The sequence below is a fragment of the Bombus fervidus genome, chromosome 7, assembly GCF_041682495.2.
Source record: "Bombus fervidus isolate BK054 chromosome 7, iyBomFerv1, whole genome shotgun sequence".
Taxonomy (NCBI): domain Eukaryota; kingdom Metazoa; phylum Arthropoda; class Insecta; order Hymenoptera; family Apidae; genus Bombus; species Bombus fervidus.
In genome coordinates, this window is record NC_091523.1 from 13,679,950 (window position 1) to 13,701,091 (window position 21,142).

General features: G+C 40.9%; 1 protein-coding gene and 1 long non-coding RNA gene across 7 annotated transcripts in view; one reads left to right on the plus strand and one right to left on the minus strand.

The window, feature by feature from the left end:
• The first annotated feature begins 2,669 nt into the window (after nt 1–2,669).
• Lilli (AF4/FMR2 family member lilliputian) overlaps nt 2,670–21,142 on the plus strand; it is a 158,965-nt gene continuing 140,492 nt past the window's right edge. For 3 of the 6 annotated variants that reach the window (XM_072007495.1, XM_072007496.1, XM_072007504.1), the window contains exon 1: nt 18,335–18,462. In XM_072007495.1, coding sequence (XP_071863596.1) covers nt 18,350–18,462 — 113 coding nt within the window. In that variant the 5' untranslated portion in view covers nt 18,335–18,349. Of the gene's footprint in view, nt 2,980–4,953; nt 5,079–6,370; nt 6,547–7,030; nt 7,582–18,334; nt 18,463–21,142 lie in introns of those variants that run through there. The other 3 variants (XM_072007497.1, XM_072007499.1, XM_072007498.1) reach the window with 3 other exon arrangements.
• On the minus strand, nt 2,853–3,969 carry LOC139989292 (uncharacterized). The gene is made up of 2 exons (XR_011800312.1): nt 3,249–3,969; nt 2,853–3,171 (listed from the first exon to the last, which is right to left on the minus strand). It is a non-coding gene; the product is annotated as an uncharacterized lncRNA (long non-coding RNA).

A 21,142-nucleotide genomic window follows, 5' to 3' on the forward strand; every position in this document is an offset into this window, starting at 1 on the left:
AGGACAAATTGTACATTTTAATTGTACGTGTTTATAAAACGACACGTTATAGAAATTACTTATATATAAATACATACATATATATATATGTATGTATTTATATATATTTATATATATGTAACTATATATATACATACACATATATATGTATATATATATATATTTACTTTCACGAAATATAACTTTGTTGGAAAATGAAGAGAAACTTGTTGGCCAATTTTTGTCATTGAATTATTCGTCCTGGGAAACTTCTGATATATCGCCATGGAAATTTCAGTCTCGTCTAGAAATTACAGATGTTTCGGCGCTTAACAGGGCCGTAACTTTTGGTTCTTTATCGACGTGGCTCTTCAGAGATTAAGCCGAAGACAACGCAAGATTATTTTATCTTAGCATCATTACAAATATAAAAACAAATAAAAAGTGATATCACGTTGAATAGTAAATAAAGTATAATATATAAAAGAGGCTTTTCGGACATAACGAGTGTCCCTTTAATCATTAACTTTTAAGACTAAATCAATTACTTATGCGACGTAGATTTGCATTAAATGCTAGCAATGGTATAGAGCATGATGTATGTGTTTACAGTTGAATCGAAGTATAATTATGAGCTATATTTTCTATTCACTACTACTTCGAAAAATTATATTAATCAATCACGAATATATATTTTATATTGTTACAACTTTCACAGTATGTTTTTGTTTCACGCGATAGAAAAAGAAATTAACCGCTTCTAATACGTAGATCTTTCTACTATTCATTATTTTTTACTGACTTTCATAGTTTATGATTATTACACGTATTTAGCGACGTTGGATGTGTCCGAATGATTTCTGGAACAATTTCCACGACAACGTAGTCTGGTTCTCTCTCATCTGCACATACTTTGCACATACTTAAGATCATTTTACGAAAAAGAGAAAAATTGTTTGGATGAGGAAGGAAGTGAGTGGCGCTTCCGTTTCCCAGGACGGTCGTGCGAGTCTCACAAGTGACACGCGACGAAGTCGAGGGCGACCGAAAGGTTGCCAATTTGTTTTCAAGCCAATAATACGAGTTTGACTTTGCTAGCAATGAGAAATCGATAAGTTTCTCCTTCTCTTCGTAAGAACTAAGAAAATAGTTCTACTTACAAACTTTCTCCCGTTAAAGATCGGTAAATATTTTTATAAAAATAGTACAAAGAAACGTTAAAACAATTATACAACAGATAATTAATTTTAACTCAATAAATCGATACGAGTGATTTGTTGTGCGATTTCTTTTACGAATTAGAAAGGAAAACTCGTATTATTAGCTCGTTTATTATAAAAACAAACATTTGGGTGCGCGGGAAATTACGTACCGCATAGCTGAAACAATGGCTAAGCGCCCATATCACATACTGTATATGTAATTAGATTATCAATAATTCTAACATTACAATGATATATTGTACGCATAGCGTCATTGCATTCATTCTTGTTAATACAAATGCGTATAATGATCCTACGCGCAATGTGCAAGAAATGTATATGTCGTTCAATTATGTAACTATTATCAATAATTATATGTACTGTTTAAAATACGTATGGGTACATACAATTTTACACCAAGGAATGGTAATACGTGTAGATAAAACGCCATTGTGTTTATTTTGGTACGTCGATTGTAAATTACCGATACCAAATAAATGTTACTATTTTGGTACTAAGATCGCTTGGTGTCGGATGACTAGTCTCAAATTGATTTCATGCATATGTTTATGTATGTAATACAGTTCTTCAAGATGTGTTAGGGATAAATTCAGTGATACTATGTGTACAGATACGAATTGAAACAGAAATGATGAATAAATAGAGAAAAAAATATTAAATATTCTATAAGCAAACATAAAGAAAAATATATATACATATAAGTAGTAAAGAGTATAAATCACAGAGAGGGAGGAATTCGTATGAGTGCGACTGGGTGAGTGAGAATACGTCATGAGCATTGCATCAATAACTGACGTTATACATTTTGCCACGAAATACACTGGTTTTTGAATAAATATCTATTTGAATTACGAACATTTATATTCAATAATACTTAACATCCTTCATTTTCCCGCTTAAATTCTTCATCTATTTCTGTCATAATTTTGTGTATATTTATGTACATAATTATAATATTATTATTCAATTATCCACCTTTTCTCAAGCGCTTACAGTTGTACGATAAGTAATGCTCGATCCACACTAGCTTGATTATCTACTGATTTTCACCTTATGTAATTATTTCAAGCTACTGACGAATTACCGATGCTTAAACAGATTTCTAAACGCATGGTGAATAATTAAACGGTAAGTTCTTAACGATTCCTATTAATTCTAATAGCGATTTAGACCAATTTGAAAAACTTGTCCATATCATTTGTAAGATAGAATGCAAAGCACGTGCCGCGGTTCGGTCAGTTCATAGGCGCCATGGGTAGAGCAAATGATATTGCATGATTATAGAGGATAGAGGAAGCCGGTTGATGTGCGCACGCGTCTCCTTCGGCACGAGTAGACGTGTGCGTGAAAGTAACGACGAGAGTGGGGATTGAAGGCGGGTGAGGAAGCCGGGTGGGGGCAGAGGGGTGGAGCAGTCCTCGTCTGATGACACCTGTGGCTCGACCCCCACGATCAGTCCAGACGCGACCGTCCACGCGCCGTGTTGTTGCAACGTTTTTGCACACTTACTGCTCTACCTACACATATACGTTTACATATACTCAACGACGCGATACATTCATACGTCTCTGACACGTATACTCGCACGCGCGATTCACGTGTATAAGCATGTATACAAACGTTAGTAGGCGCACACGTGCAAACGAGTAATTTTTACCCTTTACCACGTGACAGGCCGTCGTGCGCATCTGCCATTATCGCGAGTGAAGTGTCATTGTGCTTCTTTTTCGTTCAAGATAGAAAAGAAGAGGAACGCAAGGAGTAATCGTTTTTCCAAGTACGTACCATGAATATTGTGTTACTCGGTAATCGTCACTTTCAGTATTCTTTTTTCCCCATATCGACCAGCCTTCTGTTCACGTACGCCGTTGACAACTGCGGCCAGCTCCCTCTATCCATTTTAAGCAAAGCTTTTGCGTTTGATTCTGGTGTTGATAGATGCTTGTTACGATTGACGCCTATGTAGATCCTAGGAACAAGGTCGTCGATGTAGAACGTTACTTTCTAGACGATCAAGTACTTTGATCATTGAAATCATGCACATACGAGTTGCTGTATGTATCTTTAAGAAATCGCGAAACTGTCGCGTGCGGTACGTTTACGAATAATTGATGGCGCGTTTATGTTTTCACCGTATGTGATATTCGTATTCGTATTTTTCGTAACATCTGAATAATTATCAACGCTGGTAATATCGATACGTTACAATCGAACGTGAACAAAGTATCGGTTTAAGCATGATCGAAGTGAATGTTCACAAATAACGATCGGTTTCTTGGTAGTGTTTCTTGGCACGATCTTGTGAACGACTTTATTCCTAGGGAATGATCCGTGGTGTTGCGACTGTGCACAAGAAAACAGAACGTGGCCTGTATGCTCGACAATGCGAAACGGTGGCGGAGGGGTATGTTTCTCGCGCGTGTATTCACAACGTATGTCGCACTGTTCACGGAAGCAAAAGATTTCAGAATTTCTGTTTGTAGTCGCGCCTATTCTCGTGTACTGTAACAGTGAAGTGAAGCACAGAGGCAATCTCTAATGAAATTCATCTTTGTTTTATATAGTTTCGACGTCTAAATTCACTCGTTTTCACTTGAGAAATCGAGGGGATAAACCGATTCGTTTGTAAGTACTCGGTGTCGTTGGATTTTTCTTTTTATTTTTAGCGATTAAAATTAATTGTCGCTGATGTTTTGGGATTTGTACTCTTTGCTTCGAAGAAAGAGAAGAAAGCAGAATAGCGGTAGCTTTAAAAGAATTTTTGATAGATTATATCCAATTTTTCATAGATATATTTTTTTTCCACCAAATGCTCGTTTCGTCGCTAAAACTGATCATCGCTTAGACGTACATTGAGTTTGAAAAATAGCTCGTGTCGCGGCGCTATCTCTCTGTTTCTCTTTTTCTCTGGATCAGTCTTTCTCTCTTTATCGCTCGGTAAATAAGACGCGTGCTGTATCTACACATATCAAGTGCACATGTGTAGGGTAAATAAGTAAAACCGTGTTATATATACTTACAATAGCCGGTAAAGTATTAGTATTCACACACCTTAGACGGGGATCCGGCAAATATAGATACAGGCGTCGTTGGTGTACGAGCACTTACACCAGGTAGAGGAGCCTAGAAAAGGAGGTGAAGGGGAAACGGGTAGGAGAGATGATAGAGGAAATAGCGTGGACAGATTCCATTTGTGCTCGGCAGAACCTTCGTATTTTAAGTAGGAATTTTACATCGTTTCTTGTCAAAATGTTACCTACTTTCGGTGTCCTCGATCGATCCTACGTTTTTTAAAAATTTATCATACTTTGAAAATGAAAATTCTTATTCAGAGTCCCGTATATGAATTCAAAAAAAAAAAAGAGGAAAAAATTGTTGAAGTAAATGCAATTAAAAATATTTTGTATTATTCTATGGAAAAACAACATACGAATATCATTTTCTTGTGTATAGATAATCAGCGAAATAATTTCTACTCCTGGTAAATTCATACGCGTCGTATATATACGTAAATGAACAAGAACCCGAGACGCGCTGGCAAACGACGCATCTATTCGGTCATACGAAGTAGCAAATAAATGGCATATTCATTGGTGTGAGTGCAATCATGTTTGCATCGCTCAGACTTTGGGGTGGGGATGGGCATGTCGAGCTAGGAGGATCAGCAGGTTCGCAGTGGGGGAAATAGCGTGGACAGGTTGCGTTCGTGCTAAGAAGCCAAGTCTCGTCGCCTCGCATTCCAAGACGCGGATTCCGGAGCGGTTTTCTTTTAAGAAGGAGTAAGAGGAAGAGAGAACGAGCGAGCGAGAGAGGAAAGGAGACAAAAGGAGAAAGAGAATGAAAGAGAAGTGGAACGCTTACGGTACCGATTTTCCAGTAAGCATTCGAGTCTGTCGTTCTTTTTTCGTGAGTAGACCAGGATAGTTGGTGAGGGCGCTTTTTCTACTTCGATCAGCGCCGCGTACAAGTACACGAACTGTAAGGGTACAACGTTCGTTGCACCTACAGCTGCTTATCGACTGGATCACGATCCCACTTAGCGTACGTCCTTGAATCATGTAACGCTTTTACTCCTCGACTTTTCGCCTCGTTACCCATCCTTCAAAAACGTCTTTTAGTTTACAGTTGAAAAAATCGTGCAACCATATTTTTTTAATTCATCCGGTTAACATGGACTCTGAGTTACTAGACTACGAAAAAGGTTTTCATACATTTTTGTTTTAAAGTTTTTAAAAAGTTAGTGTAAATGATGTGAATAATTTGTTTAAAAATGGCAATGAAGTGACGAGTAGATAACTTGCTTTTGTTGTATCAAATACTTTTCGTTTGAGTTGTTGGTGAAAACGGTACATCGGTTCGCAAAAGTATTGTGGTTTGTGCGTTCCTACCAGAACCATTGTTATATATCTATATACAATTCAATATAATACAATATACTAGAACTCTTGATAAAAATTTAATAATCAGAAATGTTCTATATAGTTTCTATTGATACTTTAAATGTATAAATTATTTCTTAAGAGATAATCCTCAGAAAGAATAATGATTCAGAGATAAGAAAAAATATGTCTTATTTGCTATTGTGTCGACAATTTTAACGCGCATTTGATTCGAGAGTCGTAGAAGATACAGTGAAAGTGCATAGACGAGTCAGAACCTGTGAGAGAAAGGAATAATTATAGCTTATGACATACTGTTGCAATGGATGATCCTTCATGTACTGAATAACGTATTTTAAATATACGTATCTATTAATTTTTATACTAATAATTATATATTAAATACTCACGCAAATGCGATATATTTACAAAATATTGTGTATATTTAACTTCTAATATTATCCTAACGTTTCATATTTTCTCGTCCGTTGTAATAAAATGAGAAAAAAGAACGGTTTAACTAGTTTTACTTGTTATTAACGAATAATGAAAGTTTTTGGGAGCGATTATATTTAAAATTTTCAAAAAAAGAAATGCATGCAGGATCATGAATTTGCATTGACAGGTCAACAGTCGCGCCATCTTGAAATCGCACGGCCAATCGAAAGATCGGATAAGTAACACGTGGTCCTCGAAGTACGCGCCGACTGTAGTTTACGAACGGTAAACGAAACGCGAGGGACACTCCGTTGGTCTCCCTCGCTCCTGCGTTCTCTCTCGAGTTCCCTTAGTTTATAAATAAACGACGTACTCGATGGACTCACCTGGCACGTTCCGCTTTCAACCGTGACACTTATCTTAACGTTTCTTCGCTGGAAGACACGTGTGGATCGTTATTCTTCGACCATTTACGGAACATCATCGCGAGACGTATCCCTAACGATATACTCCGCTGGATGGACGAAGTAAGAACGATGAATCGTTTAGTCTAGTTTGTTAAGTTTGGTGCATTCGTCGAGCAGCGTGAAAATTCACAGCGACCTACTACAATGTTTCCTCGAATACCTGCTGCAAGGACTTTCACCCGAGCGGATTGAACGTAGCAGGATTTTGGCGCCAACTGTTTGTAATAATGGTGACCTCGACTGTCCGAATGGAAAATAACCGTCGAATGCGACAAACAGACGATCCAATAATAACCTAACGATTATTTGTTTTGAACCATTAACGTTTTCGACACAGTTTCGTGAAAATTTTAGCGATAATTTGGAATAGAACTGAATCATATATTACGAAGGGGATGGGGGTTACTTCATAGGTAGCCATGTTTCCGCTACAATGTTCGCATTTCGTACGTGTGTAGATAAAACTAAGAACATGCGTAGTTTGAAAGTAGCATGGGAGGAGCCTGAAAATAGCAACTCGTTAAACGAAAATTTCTGTGTTTAGGTAGTCGCAAGTTGAGGGAAGTCAGTCGAAAAGTGTCATCTGACGATCAATGTTGAACACTGAATCCTACCGAGCTACCGAGGAAAAATAAGAAAGCAATCTAGAAAATTGGTGAGATTCGGATCGCAAGAAGTACTAGCAACTTGTTGACAGTATCGGGTGGTTGTTATCTCACCGGATAGTTGTGAAGTATGTCGTTATACGTAACATACAAAACATGGTTACCCAACCCGCTAAGTAACGCGTTTCCGTGATATGCGTTTACGCGAGTGTCAATTATTATCTACTTATTAGTGGATTTTACTTCTTTCTTTTTTCTTTTTTTTTCTTTTTTTTTTTTTTTTTTTTGGAAAACGATGCATCGTGTAACTAGTTAATCGAGTATAACGTCGGTACGGTGAATGGAAAGTTAACAGATCACGCGACAGTGATGCAGTGCTGTAGTGTCAGTGCAAAGTGCCACGTGCTCATTGTTTGGATTACTTGAAGATGTCTTCGTCCGGTGGATACTATAATGACAGGAATCCTCTGCTCAAGGGCACTTTATCGAGGTGAGTCTATGTGATTCTTATTTGCATCTTATCCTACTTTTATCTGACTTTCGTAATTTACGTAGTCGCGTTAAAGATCAGTTTACCCAACTATGTACGTATTTGGATCGCGTTGCTTCGTAGAACAAGTACACAACGACTATAAACAATTCGTGTCTCGCTTGAACGTTGATAATGACCGGAGAAAAGTGTGACATGAAAGATTCATTTTATTCGATTACTCGACCAGAGGCTGATCTCCTTGGTGTCTAACCGGTCTGCTGGTTCGCTTCTGTTTTTAAATACGTTGGCCTCTGTTCGACCGACTGTCTCCGATCGTGTAGCCTGCGTTGCTACAGTTGAATCATATACATATAATTCGTTCCTCTAAAATCATAAATACCAGCGATTTTAACAATATTTTTAGTCTTTCAAATGTTAAACATTTCACATATTTTTCAAAATTCATAAATAACGATCAAACGATAATATTATTGAATGAAAAAGTGTTGTCTATGTTCTATATGATACAAAGTTCGTTGAACACGAAACTAGAAAGGGTACTATGTCGACCGAGGCGTATTGCTTACGCACTCATCGCGCGAAATGCAGTGTCAGCGTTTAGCTTACTCTTACCAACATCAATTTAACATTCAACAGCAATTTGCTCGATTAATTCATCGTAATTCGTAATGTCTCCTTGGATACAATCGACGGTACAGTGTGAGAAATATCGGTGAGGACGATCGTCAGAATCGACTTCTCTCTGTTTCTCTTGTGAATCTCCGTCGTGAATTCACTTTTACGTTAAAGACCGATCGAACGATTTTCCCAAGGCGTGTGCGTACAAGTGTACCGTTTAACACGTTCAATGCATGTTGATCGCGTTAATTTGTTTTTTGTTGTGGCATGCATGCGGTTAGACGGTCGCGATACTGGCAGCATCGCGAAGTGTCGCGTTTGTGGACGCAAATTACACTTGGTTAATTGCGAGGTTTTTGCTATCAACGTACGAAATACATACATTGTTCGGCCATGCTCGTTCTCCTCTTTGAATGATTTTGCTTTCATATCGGAGAACATCATTTATTTTTAACTATTTTATAAATATTAATATTTTTATAATTATTAACATTAGAACTATCCAAACAATCAAAATGTCTGGTATCAGATGTTTCGTTTCTTGGAACAAACCGTTATACAACCGTTTTTGCTATTGTTGATGTTTATCTTTACCGAAACAAACCTGATTATATTAACGGATTAACTAAGATTTTACTGTATATACACATCTATTTTTGGCCTAAGGTTCTAGTGGCACTTAGTCATACAAATGACCTGGGTTGAGATTACCAGGTATGAAGGGGTCTTCATGCCTATTATATTGAAATTATTGAAAATTTCGAAGTTTTACTTTACTGTTAGGTTAGGGTGCCATAAACACATTACAAGAAAGCAATAACAATAAAGATTTCACGATTCCTAGATGTACAGGCTTCGACTAGCGATTATCTTGCATCAGGTAGCAGGATTAACAAATGAACGGTTTGACTAATAGTGGAATGAGTCATTTTGGGTACCAGGTAGAGTCGTAAATGCTAATTGCATAGTCGAGTACAAACAAATTAAGGAAGGCTAGAGGACTTACCTATATAACGGGATAAAGGGATACGGAGGTAATTTAAGACTTACAAATCGTTCAGATATAAGCGTTTGTTAACTGACAATAACCTAAAAACTGATAGGCATCGTTAGGGATCTGAATTTCCGCATCGGCTACGAATAAGGCCGATTAAGCGAGCTAAAAGCCGCAACAGCCTCGGATTCTGACACCTGGTACCGTTTTTTTTTTTTTTTTTTTCGACACGCGGCTCGTTTTTCTTCGTTTCGACCTAAAAAATATAGTCGTCCCATCAAATCGACTGAATTCGTTTCTGGGCATTATCCTATATATATGTATTTCTTTACGGTTGCTTGGTTCGAAAAATGTAAATAACGAGGATACGGAAATCTCGAAACGCGACGGTTTTCAGCATAACCATGAGAGAGAGAGAGAGAGAGAGAGAGAGAGAGAGAGAGAGAGAGAGAGAGCGAAGCGGAATCGAATAAACGCGCAACAAGTACGGCGTGATTAGAATAGCGTTCTTGACCCCACTTGCGACAACGAATTTCAACGAAATTGCGAATCTATTAAAGAGCACAGAATTTTGATCGGAATATATTTCGTAATTGGGACTGCCCGAATGTAGGACAAGGTCATCCATGCAAAAATGATCGTGCTTCTCCGTGCCACCGTGTTTCCGCCTTTTCAAGCACCAGACGAGGTTACACGAAATGGACGAACAAATCGTATACTTTCTTGTTCGTATATTCTCGATGCTTATTACTTGTACGTTACAGAGTATGAAACGATAACGACAATTTCGTGGTATTTATGTAGATTCGAGAATAGGAAATCTCTTGATACCCGACAGAAATTCGACGAAGGTAACTGACGTCATCGATAACATCGAATGAAACTAACATTTTCATAATGATCCTCGAATTCATGTTGGGAAACTGGTCGTCGATGAGAAAAATAATAAAAGAGTGGAAAAAATACGTCATTGTGGAATATACTGAAATTTTTGGTGAACTTGCGACACGCGGTGATAACGAGCACGTTAACGCGACAATTTCCTCGGGACAAAAATATCCGGAGGCCTCGTTAAATCGTGTCGATTCATTAGAGAAGTTTCTTTTCGCGTCTTCCTCTCGTAGACGTGTTTTCTACGGCTCGTAAGTAAATTTGAATGCGCGGAGAATGCTGCCACCGCGTAGGTATACACGCTGCTACGGTTAGTTGGATACTCGTGCCTCGTGCTATCGTATTATCGATGATACTCGGTTGGCCCGGGGCGCGTAACTCGGTAATGGTCCTCGGTGGTGAAATTAAAGCCGGCTCGAGTATACTCTCTCCAACACAGCTAACGAGCTTTCGCGGCCGCGTTTGTTTCGATGATTTGGCGCGCGCGTGGCACGCGAAGGGTTGCGCGAGCGCGCGTCTATATGCGTGACTAACGGAGCGAGAGAGGAGGCTTCCGGTCGAAAAGGACAGGGTAGAGCGAGAGACAGGGTAGAGAAAGAGGGACGCGTGACACCGTGCTCCTGGATGGCACCGCCCTTTTGTGTTCTCGCTATATCACGGCAGCCATAGAGTTCCGGGAAAAAGGATACGGCTTTTCGCGACGCTCGTTCGACATCGTTTAATTTTCCTGGCCGATGAAAATAAATTGGTTTAGCGTAATCGAATTAATTGCTACGACGCGTTTAGTCGCGTGCCTCTCGGCAACAGCTGTGATACTCACCGCGTATGACGCTGCGAACGGTTTAAACCGCGATGGCTGTTGTGTTGACGGTGTCGGTGTTGATGTCAAACGCGTGGAACGACCGGGTCGAGTACAAATAATATAAGAAGAGAGCACGGGGGTGAAGGGTAAAGAGGAAAGGTGGTATTAGGGAAGGAAAGGACGAAACGTAACGGTCTCTTTATTTTTATTATTGGGGCTAGAGGACGTTAGAGGACGTCGGAAAGTCGCGCAAACGGCTCTCCCGGGCTTTCGTTCCCGCGAATGCCGATAGAATCGAAGTAATCGCGTTGATAGGTGTAATTAATTAGCACGCTGATAACCCGATACTTTATTCCAGAGAAAAGAAGATCGCACGACATCGTGCGTATTCTAACAATTTTCGTTCGACCATTCATATTTTGATGACTCTCCGTTGCTATTTTAAAGCGTAGGGTGAATCATTTCTGTACTCTCGCTAAAAATAGTCGGACGCTTCGAGCGGTACAAAAATGTCTGTCACTCGAATATCGAGCCTTGTTACCCTGAAACGTAAAACAAAAGCTACGATTCTATATGTGGAATCTATGATGCTATGCGGAGGCTCGAACAATTACTCGTCCTTTAGCAAAAGTTATTACGTTACCAATTTGTGTCGCGTTGCAAACACGTGTCGTATATTAGACGCGTGATGTTCGCGAAGTACATAACAAGGTGAAAGGGAAGGGAGAGACCGATGGGGTAGGAAGACGACCGATGGCGCCGTATTTCTTTTCTCATTATCTTAACCACAGGGTACCTATGGTATGCAACGTTCTTGGTACAGTAACCTGTTTTTCCCCTTGCCTCTTATTCTTCGTTTAATAAATTCCCTTGACAAAAAACTGCGGCGATATGATTCGTTCTGACGTACTTGCGTCTCGAAAATTATCGTATTTCGGAACGTTGATCTCGAAAATTGCAAACCTTCTAAAAATATCAATCGTTTCGTTAAACCTAAAAAGTGTATACCACTCGATGAGAAACGTTTCGCGCATAATCTTATCTGGAAAATCACACTCTCGAGGTAATACTTTACTCTATTAATTCCGATTGTTGTAAATATTTAATATGTACAAAGTCGATAGAACTCGAGCAAACTGTACGTGCGAAAAGAAGAAATTTTTTTTAGTTCTCATAGACAGGCACGACGACGACCGCAGGAAACGAGAGCTTGGCCATCCTTGATAATTCGTCGAAGAGAAAGGCCGTAGAAGCGCTTTCGCCAACTGTTTAGTCGAAGTTGGCTCCACGTTGTAATGGGCCAAAGAACACGGCGATACTCTCTTTTAAAAATAGAGAGTCTCGTCTGCGGATAAAACTCGTCTCGATCCTTCGACTTTGGCCGCACGATAACGCTTGATAATGAAAGCACGATAACGACATTGTTGATAATACAACGAGTAAAAGTCGGTAGGGAAAATCTATAACGATTTGCCGGCCTATTTTTCTTTTGCTCGTTTCCAAGCGGTTCACGAATGTAACGAATACGCTACACGCGTTACATTTGCTTCGAATATACGATCCAATCAATGCTAATAGCTTTGTATAATTAATGGGAATGGTTATGTGTATCATCGTTATGAGTAGTTAATGTGCTAGTTCGTGTCGTATAATTGAATTTTAAATACGCGACGCGCGCAGTTCCGTCACGAGAAACGCGCGCAATACGAGAACAAACGTTTCAACGTTTAAATCGCCGCAGAGCAACGGCGTTATAAAAAGAAAGAAAACAGAAAAGAAAAAAACGGAAGCAACTCTATCTTCAGGAACTTTCGGTAAATTCGGAGAAGATCGTGGCGCGTTTATTTTCACTTTTGCTGACGCAACGAGCGCCGCTGGCTTAATCGTATTTATACCAACTTTAGTTACAATGCAAGGCTCGAAAAGATAGAAGTATAGATATCCGTACAAACGATTTCGTTCGTACGAAATTGTTTGATCCTTTCGACGAAAAGGAGAATTGTTCGGTACGCCAACGTCCACGCAACTATCGCGATTGTCAGGGAATTTCCTCACCGATCTGTTCTTGTCGTTTTCCTTCGCGTGTATACGAGGGCAGCCTTGGTGTTTACCCACGGTACCGTGAACAGCGCCGCTTTCCAGGCAAAATCATTCGTACGCCAGAAAGCAACCGTTGCTCGATACAAGCGATATTCCTATCAACATTTTCGACAAAATAAACCGAACGTTTATTAAACGATCGAACCAATTACGTATATATGCGTTACTCTGCAATCGTCAGTAGAAAAAATTTCGCGACTATGTGCGAGCAATTGAATAAGTTCGTTGACTATGGTTTTCTCGATTCTTCTGCAGCGTCTGTCTTTATTCCTATTGCATCTAGCAGGCCAGAAGCGAGACACGGTCGTGAAAAGTCAGGCAACTTTAAAAGTTGTTTATATTGCCTCTCTCTGGTCGTAAACCATCGGCCGACCGCTCGACCGATTTGCTACGCAGAAAGCATTGCTGCTTATTCTCGGACATTCTAACGGCCGCTGGCTTTCAGGTAGAAGAAGCTAAGCACTCTAACACTTTCACCGGCAGATTTCTAACGCGACGGTTGAGCCTTTAGCCACGTTCATATTGACCACCGTATGTCCAAAATAACGCTGAAAATTCGCTTAACGAGAGAAAGGAAAAAGAACCGTCTCCATACGATAAAGAATATCGCCGTTCTAGATATTAAATCATCCTGCGCGTTACGCCGGATATTAGATCATAAATTCCGATAAAAGATCAGGCATCAGTTCCAATATGTCCAATATGTCCACTTCGATAGAATCGATGCCGCTGTTGTAATACTTTCGCGAGCTTCGGTATCGTTTAATCGTTCGATAAAACGGAGGGTTGACAAAGAAATTATTCTCGCGTTTGGTGAGCATCGAACGAGCGCCAGTTGGCTCGGTTTCGTTCGCGGTGAAAGTTTGAGTGTCGAGGTGCATGGCCTCGTTCTCTGGTCTGTTATCGATGCGATGTGAACGCCCCCTAATACAAGACAGTAGCATTGCGCTTCGCCGCGACCGCACTGGAGCACCGCTCTATGTCTGGCAGATACAACGAAGGCGAAGGAAGGGAACACAGGAAGGGGAAAATACGAGCTAGTCTTACCTCGATAGACACGCGCAGATATACCTCCCAGCCTGTCAGGATTTGCGGTAACAATTCCCTGGTGTTTTAATACTCTGCCAACTATCGTCCAACATCTTTATCACCGAAGAAAATTCTTCTCCCCTTTCCCCTGGCCATTTTTTCTTTTCAGTGGCAAACAGATTCTAAAGTTTGAATTTCGTTTCAATCAAAGCGACACGATAGAATGGTTGAAAAGGTGAAACGTCGATTCTTCTGCGTTTAACATTTCCTTTCACGGTATATATACGGGGAGACAAAGTTATTATGCCTGAATGAATTCTTAAGGGAAGTTTGAAAAATAAACGATATACCCTGAATGGACCGTTGACGAGAAGGCTGGCGTCTGAGGAGGGGGGGAGTTGAAAAAGCTCTCGAGTTAGATCTCATCAGTCTGTTTCTTCTGCCGTGAGAAAATCCTCCGAGTTGTTCTATAATGGCGTTCTCGCCAGTGAAAATATCAAGCCCTATCAGCTATACGTCGTGTATGATTGATCCACCGACGAACGACGCGAAAGGACGTTCGTAAAGGTTAGCAGGCATTGACGGCCGTTCAACGGTGTATTCATAATTTTCTGCTATTCGCGAGCCGAATATGTTACGATTCGCTGCTTTTATAGATATCAGCCTGTGTGAAACGAGACGCGTGTTACTACAAACGAATTTTTAAACGTTAGCTTTGCTGAAGTGTGTCAATTCCCGTGAACCTTTTTTCATTTTTCTTCGAGCTTTGCCTTTAGGGCCACTCTTAAGGTATAACTGTTTCTTCCCTCTTTGCAAGTTTAAGTAGTGGAAGTACCTTCCGTGCGCCGTTAGAACGAGCCATCTGTTCTTACAGCTTTTAAGTTGATAATAAATGCAGCGTTATGTCGGTCGTTGTACATATAGAGGTACATGTACGAGATAACGACGCATACAAATTTGAAATCTAGTTACACGTATGGATAGTCATTGTTTAATAAAGAACGAAGAAAAAGCGATGATTTTTAATAGAGTTTGGATTTGTTCTGTTACCTTTAGTCGACGAGAATCGGTCTCTCGCGTGTCAAGAGTTAATCGAGGATGGCGGAATGAAATCTTTACAGCTTTTCGGCTGAGAAAAAGAATCGATTATCCATCGATCGGCGGAACGATCGACTCGCTGTAATCGAATGGAGAACGGACGAATGAAACCGGGCATTAGTGATAAGTTGGTAAAAAAAGTGGACGGTTATTAGAGCACGTTATCTGGGTCTGGTCTTCGTAATATTATTATTTCTCCCTTCTGCGTAATTCTTAGTGCACTCAGCCGGCCGCATTATAGTTTCTTACCCAATGGCTTCGTCGTGATTACGCCATTATAATCGTGCCTCTCCGACAACTGCTTCTTCACCGTGCAATTAGCGGCCGAATCTCTAAATGTAATCGTGTAGCTGCATGAAATCCGCGCAATTTCACGATTCACCGATAGACGACACGTTTAGATTGCTACCCAACGATTCTACCTGACGGTAATTTGTTTCTCTTAAATAACGGTAGGACGCGATTACCGAGGTTTGGTTGAACGCCCTTCGAGAACGTCGTTTGGGGAAGCGAAGAATAGAAAAGATAGAAATCAAGGAGGAAGAATGACTAGGGAAATGTAAAGGGACGTAAATATAGAAGAATCGAGAATTCTTCTCGGGGAAAGGAGCGTGTTAGAGAAGTTTTAGTTCTAGTTTGTTATTAATTTTGAAATTGTTTATAGAAATTTTTGGTTACGAGTCGACCTGGTTCAAAGTTGAAGAACGTTGTCTCGTCTTTTATACAGATTTTCCTGTATTTATAAAATAAAGAGAAATTTCAGCTAAAACGTCCTACCGAGCTGTTTGATCGAGTTCGAAGAGAACTAAAGTTTATAATTATTTTCTTTCGCGTTATCCTTATTTATTTTCGAATGGCTTCTCAATTCTATCGGAAATGTCCGGTGCACAGAAGCATGTGAAACAGAGTCACCGCGTTAGGCGTTACAGTTTCGCGCGGTAAAAATGTCGGGGCTCTCGTGTTCTTCGCGTTTCAGTGACGTCAGTATCGCGTAGAAAAGTTCCGTTAGGTCTCTCCCGCCCCTGAGGAGTTGCGGGAATCATCCGGTTTGAGCAACGTGGCTCTGACTTCTCGTCCACGGTTTCCAGTCTCTCCTGCGCTAGTCGGTTCACCTGCTTTTCAACAACCTACCAACACCCGTTTTTCGTTTATTTGTCTCTCGTTATCGGTCTCGTTACCCAAGATACGTTTTACATAGACACGTATGCAGGCGGTCACGAGCAAAAAGTCCTTGGATTGGCGGTCGAAGATCCGGGTCAAGTACGGGAAACGTTACTTTTGTTGCTCCTGTCGGCACGTTTCGCGCATTCCATTGCATAATGTCGTTGGAATTCATTGCCGATCAAAACGAAGAATAAAATTATCTCTGACGCGTTGTGATTTAGGAATCACGATGGAACCATATGCTCCACATCGACCCGATAGCGATACATTTTTGTTTGCCAGTTCGATGTTATCGCGTCGATCGACCAGCTTTTTATCGGTACGATATTATTTTCGACTAGTGTCGGACGATTTTCATCGACTCGTTCAACAATCCTCTCATGCTACTCGCTCACGGATCGATATAACAAACTAGACTCGACCGTCTCACGACTCGTGAATATTTTCATTTCCTGTCCGTTCACCGACCGTCTAAACACGTTGTAGGTATTACACCTTGGTCGCAAAGAGGTGCGGCATTACCCTCATTTACATCTGCCGAGCAGTACCTACCTTTGGGGGACCCTGGCCGAATTTCGTTTGCATAGTGGACGGGTTCCTTTGTCAAAGAAAATACGACTGTTAACTCACGACATATTCCACTGTATTTCGGGTTCTTTCAACGAGTTTGCCGAAGACGCTCATTTCGAGAAGTTTACAACAGGGACGAGGAAATACAAAAACGTGGTAGCATAAATCAGTTTCGTGTAGACGTTCGGTTGGGAAAGGCCGTGGCGAGGGCGAACAAGGGGACGAACAAGAGGGGGAAGGATGAGTAGGAGACGAAACAATCGAGAACGAGAGAAAGAAGGGTGGCGAGCAAAGAAGACGGAAAGCGAAGGACGTGATTTGATAACACGGCATCGATCCAAGTTCTCAGGATGCTTCCACCCTTCTCTTTATTCTCTTCGTCTCGATTCTCCTCGCACCCTTTACGTTTCACGCCTTCTCCCTTTGCCTTTGGTCCCCTCGGCCCGTTTCGTCGTTTCTGCGAGTCTCGCACTGCAACCGGCTGAAGTGCAAATACCGTCGACGTTGTCCGTTCCGCTCGACCTACAGGATCATCGGTAGGCTGTTCCTATCTTGGAACGAGAATGCCCAATAAATTCCTGGTCGTTGGGCTATTTCAGACGCGTCGCCTGCACGAAAATATTTGAAGCCCGTAATGGGCTACCATAGTCGTTTCGTACCCGTTACGACTTTTACCGTCCCTCTCCTTCCGTTCTCGGGTCGAGAACTTCTTTGTCCGGAAGTAACGCAAAATCTCTTTAACTCCGAGTATAGAACGCTTTATGGTATACCATACCATTGAAAAGACCTTTCGCTGCAAGTTTATCGTTTCTTCCTTTTCTTCTCTCGTCTGTCGTGATATGGCAACGTTAATCCTTCGAGTATCTAATTTTAATTAAATATTACTTAAACCTACGTCGTACATTACGTATTTAATAATATTCCGTTCCTCTTTCGCAATTCGGTTTTCGATTACAAATCTAATCTCGATTCCTCGTACGGGCTTTCCTCGGTATTAAACTTTCAGACTTTTGATAATTTCAGCGACCGGTCGAAAGATCGAAGTAATGGAACGAAGACTATTCGGACGAAGTAATTGAAGGTATCTAATCTGCGCGGTCATTTGCGAACGTGCTTTGTTTACGTTACTTAGGCGAGTGAAAGTTTCCGTCAGGTAACGGGTAAGGCGGTTTTGCGCGTGCAAGTACGTTCTAACGTGTACGTTTCGAAGCAGTCACTGCGCTCTAAAACTCTTCGCGGATGTTCTTCTTCTCTCTCTCCTTTCCGAAGTTTCCTACTTTGAGTCGGCTGAGAACCTCTCTCCGCTCCAAAAGACCGAGCAAGCGATCGCAGACGGTGACGCAGTAACGCGAATGATAAAGCAATTAAGAGAAAATCGGTTTATCGTAAATTACGGCCGTGTTATTAAATTATCAGCATTCGGGGCAAGTCGCGTTACGAGCGGAATACGAATGTAACACCAGGCGAGACTGCATTCAAGGCGACAAGTGGTCTGGCCAATGAACCAACCGCTCGACCAACTCCTCCGCGTTAAACTATCCGACGATTGTTTCGATTCACCTGGACTCCACGATCAAACATATCGTCGATTCGACCAACGATGTCCCACGAGGTAAAATAAGGTTGTTCGTTTCAAAACAATATTTCATCCGAGTTAAGTAATATGCCTTTGTTTATGAACAATTTTTAAGTAATTTACGCTTGAAGATAAAATAACTTATTATTGTTGCTTGTGATAAACAGTAATATATATGCTATACGCAGATAGCTTGACGGCTATAATTTTCTACAAGCATGTAACTTTTGCTTATCAAATGGCAAAAAGTTTGTTGAAATTGGTTAATGTCAATATTCTCAATTGCAATTATCATAAGTACGTGTGTATAGCGTATGTAGATGTTAGTAGTTCTTGTACGTGCAATACCTCCTTGTTGACTCAAGTAATCGTACAGTTATTCGAATCGTTTGCCCGATTTTCGTATCTATTTTCACTAAAGTATACAAGTTATAAAAATGATTGACGATGTTACATAACGTACAATGGTCTGTGCACAGTCCGAGACCGAATTTTAAGATGTTGAAACACAGGTGATTCAAATAACGCTACTACCTTGTTACGTCTGATCGTGTGGAACTCGTGTTTGACCTTTGATACCATCGTATCCTTCTATTCCGAGTAGTATACCACCACTGTTTGTTGAGAATATTTCGAATTGAAATTAGGAGAGAAGGAAATGTTTCGTTGTTTTCGATTTCGATGACTGCTGTACGATAAATGTTTTTATTGGAGTATTTCTTGCAAGTTTCCAAGCCTCGTAACTATAACAATTTTATCGTTGAAACGTTTGATAAAAACAAGAACAAAACGATTATGATACCATGTTATATTTACTGGATAAAACGAATTGGATGGATGAAACCTTATCAATTAATCCGATTTCTCAATAACTCCGGTTTCTTTTTCGAATCAGAAACGATATTTCGTCCTAAACTTGTTATTCGAGTATTTGACGGAGTATTTGGCTAATGATAGATCTTGCAGAATATATTCATCGCCCGTCTAATTGAGATTTCTGTTCATATTTGTCAGACTTTTGCGATCGATAGAATTCGATATCGAAGCTTCGATAAAAAGGCAGCAATTTATATTTGGGCAACGATTTTGCAAGTGTGCGTTTTCGCGCGTGGAAGCACTATAATTTGTTTTCCCAGTAATACCGACCTTCGGCTGTTTATAATTCCGCCGTAAACCTTCACCCTCGTTGCAGGCTATCGCAGAGGAGAGCTACTTGTATTTCGTCTCTTTCAACTCTTCTTTTTCGAATCTGCTTATAGCCGTCCATTTTCCCGAGAACCGAGCCTGCGTTCGCTAAACGATCCGTGGCACGAACGTTTCTGTCTATCGTCGTTCGCTTAATTTATCGTTTCAATTTCCAATGCAGATGCGACGAAGAGAAAGAAAAGTAGCAAAAATCGAAGCAGATGTTTCCAGTCGGATAGAACGTAAATTTTTTTCCTACAGAGTTTCCACGTTCTCGCTGTTGTAGCCCGCTGTTTGCTCGAGATTGCATCATCAGTATCAATTTTGCGTGGTCTCCCTGTGCGGAGCAACGTGATTCGTGTTTTGCACGAGGTCAGTTACCAGCTGTCGGTAAATTCTCGGGTAAACAAACGAGAAAGGACCGTCGAACGTTAAAAGTAGCTTCGCGAGTTTTCGTTTCGTTCGGTCGGTCGTTCGAGGCATCGTTTCGCGCTCAACCTTGGCTCCCTCGTTTAGGTTCGGAGCCAACGATCGCTGCTCGCTTCTATACTGTTTTCTTTGCTCGTTCTTCTTGATTATGACCTTCTCGTCCTATTCCGCGCTTCTCTTTCTTCTCTTTCTCCTCTTTTCCTCCATTAACTTGCTAATTAACTGTCGGGGGTTGTATAATTAAACGTTGACGCCGCACGCACTACATAATCGCGCTATCTATCTCGAAAAGGACCACCGTGCTAGACAGAGTGCAACGCGAAAGAGAAAAGCAGAGAAGGAGAAACCGTAAAGAAGCTCGTACGATGCTCTTATTATTAAAAGCTCGTAACCATGGTTGGAGGGGGCGAGTACATCTCGTTCGATACGTTTTCGTTCGGACGAGCGTTTTGTTTCGAACTGCTCGATTGGTTCGTGGAAGCGGTGCACGTGGTGGCTGGAAAGTGACTCGAACGAGATTTTCGCGAACCACGTAAATAACACGCATACCGGCACCGGATGCAAAGGTCCCAGCCATGACAGATTGACGAATCGATTTCTCCGCGGCAGAGTCGCTTTACCCAGCGTTCGGTCGTCTCCTCCTTCGACTCCTTTCTCTTTCGCGCGAACGCCAAGAAAGAGGAAAATATCTGACATAGAGCACGATCTTGTTTTTTCTCTTCTTTCGCGTGCTCGAAAGAAAGAAAGAAACGATCCTTTCTTGTTGCCTCTGATGACCCTCTTTCTTCTGACTTCTTGGACGCCTTGATACGCAAAAGTTGCGCGCGTGTAAGCGGCCGATATATATTTAGCGCGTACGGCATTTCTCGACCCACATACTCGTCGCAAGGCAGAATGTCTCGTATACGTGGGGTCATCCCACTGTCTTTTCCCACGACAAAGACATTGCTTCTTTTTTTCTCTTCGTCCTCCTCATTCTCTATCTGTCATCTTCGATGTATCGATGTCTCGGGACACGATCACGTCGCAACCTCTCGTTACTTGATTTTTAACAGCCTATCATTGATCTCTTCTTTTCCCTTTTTCTCTTGGAATTTCTTTA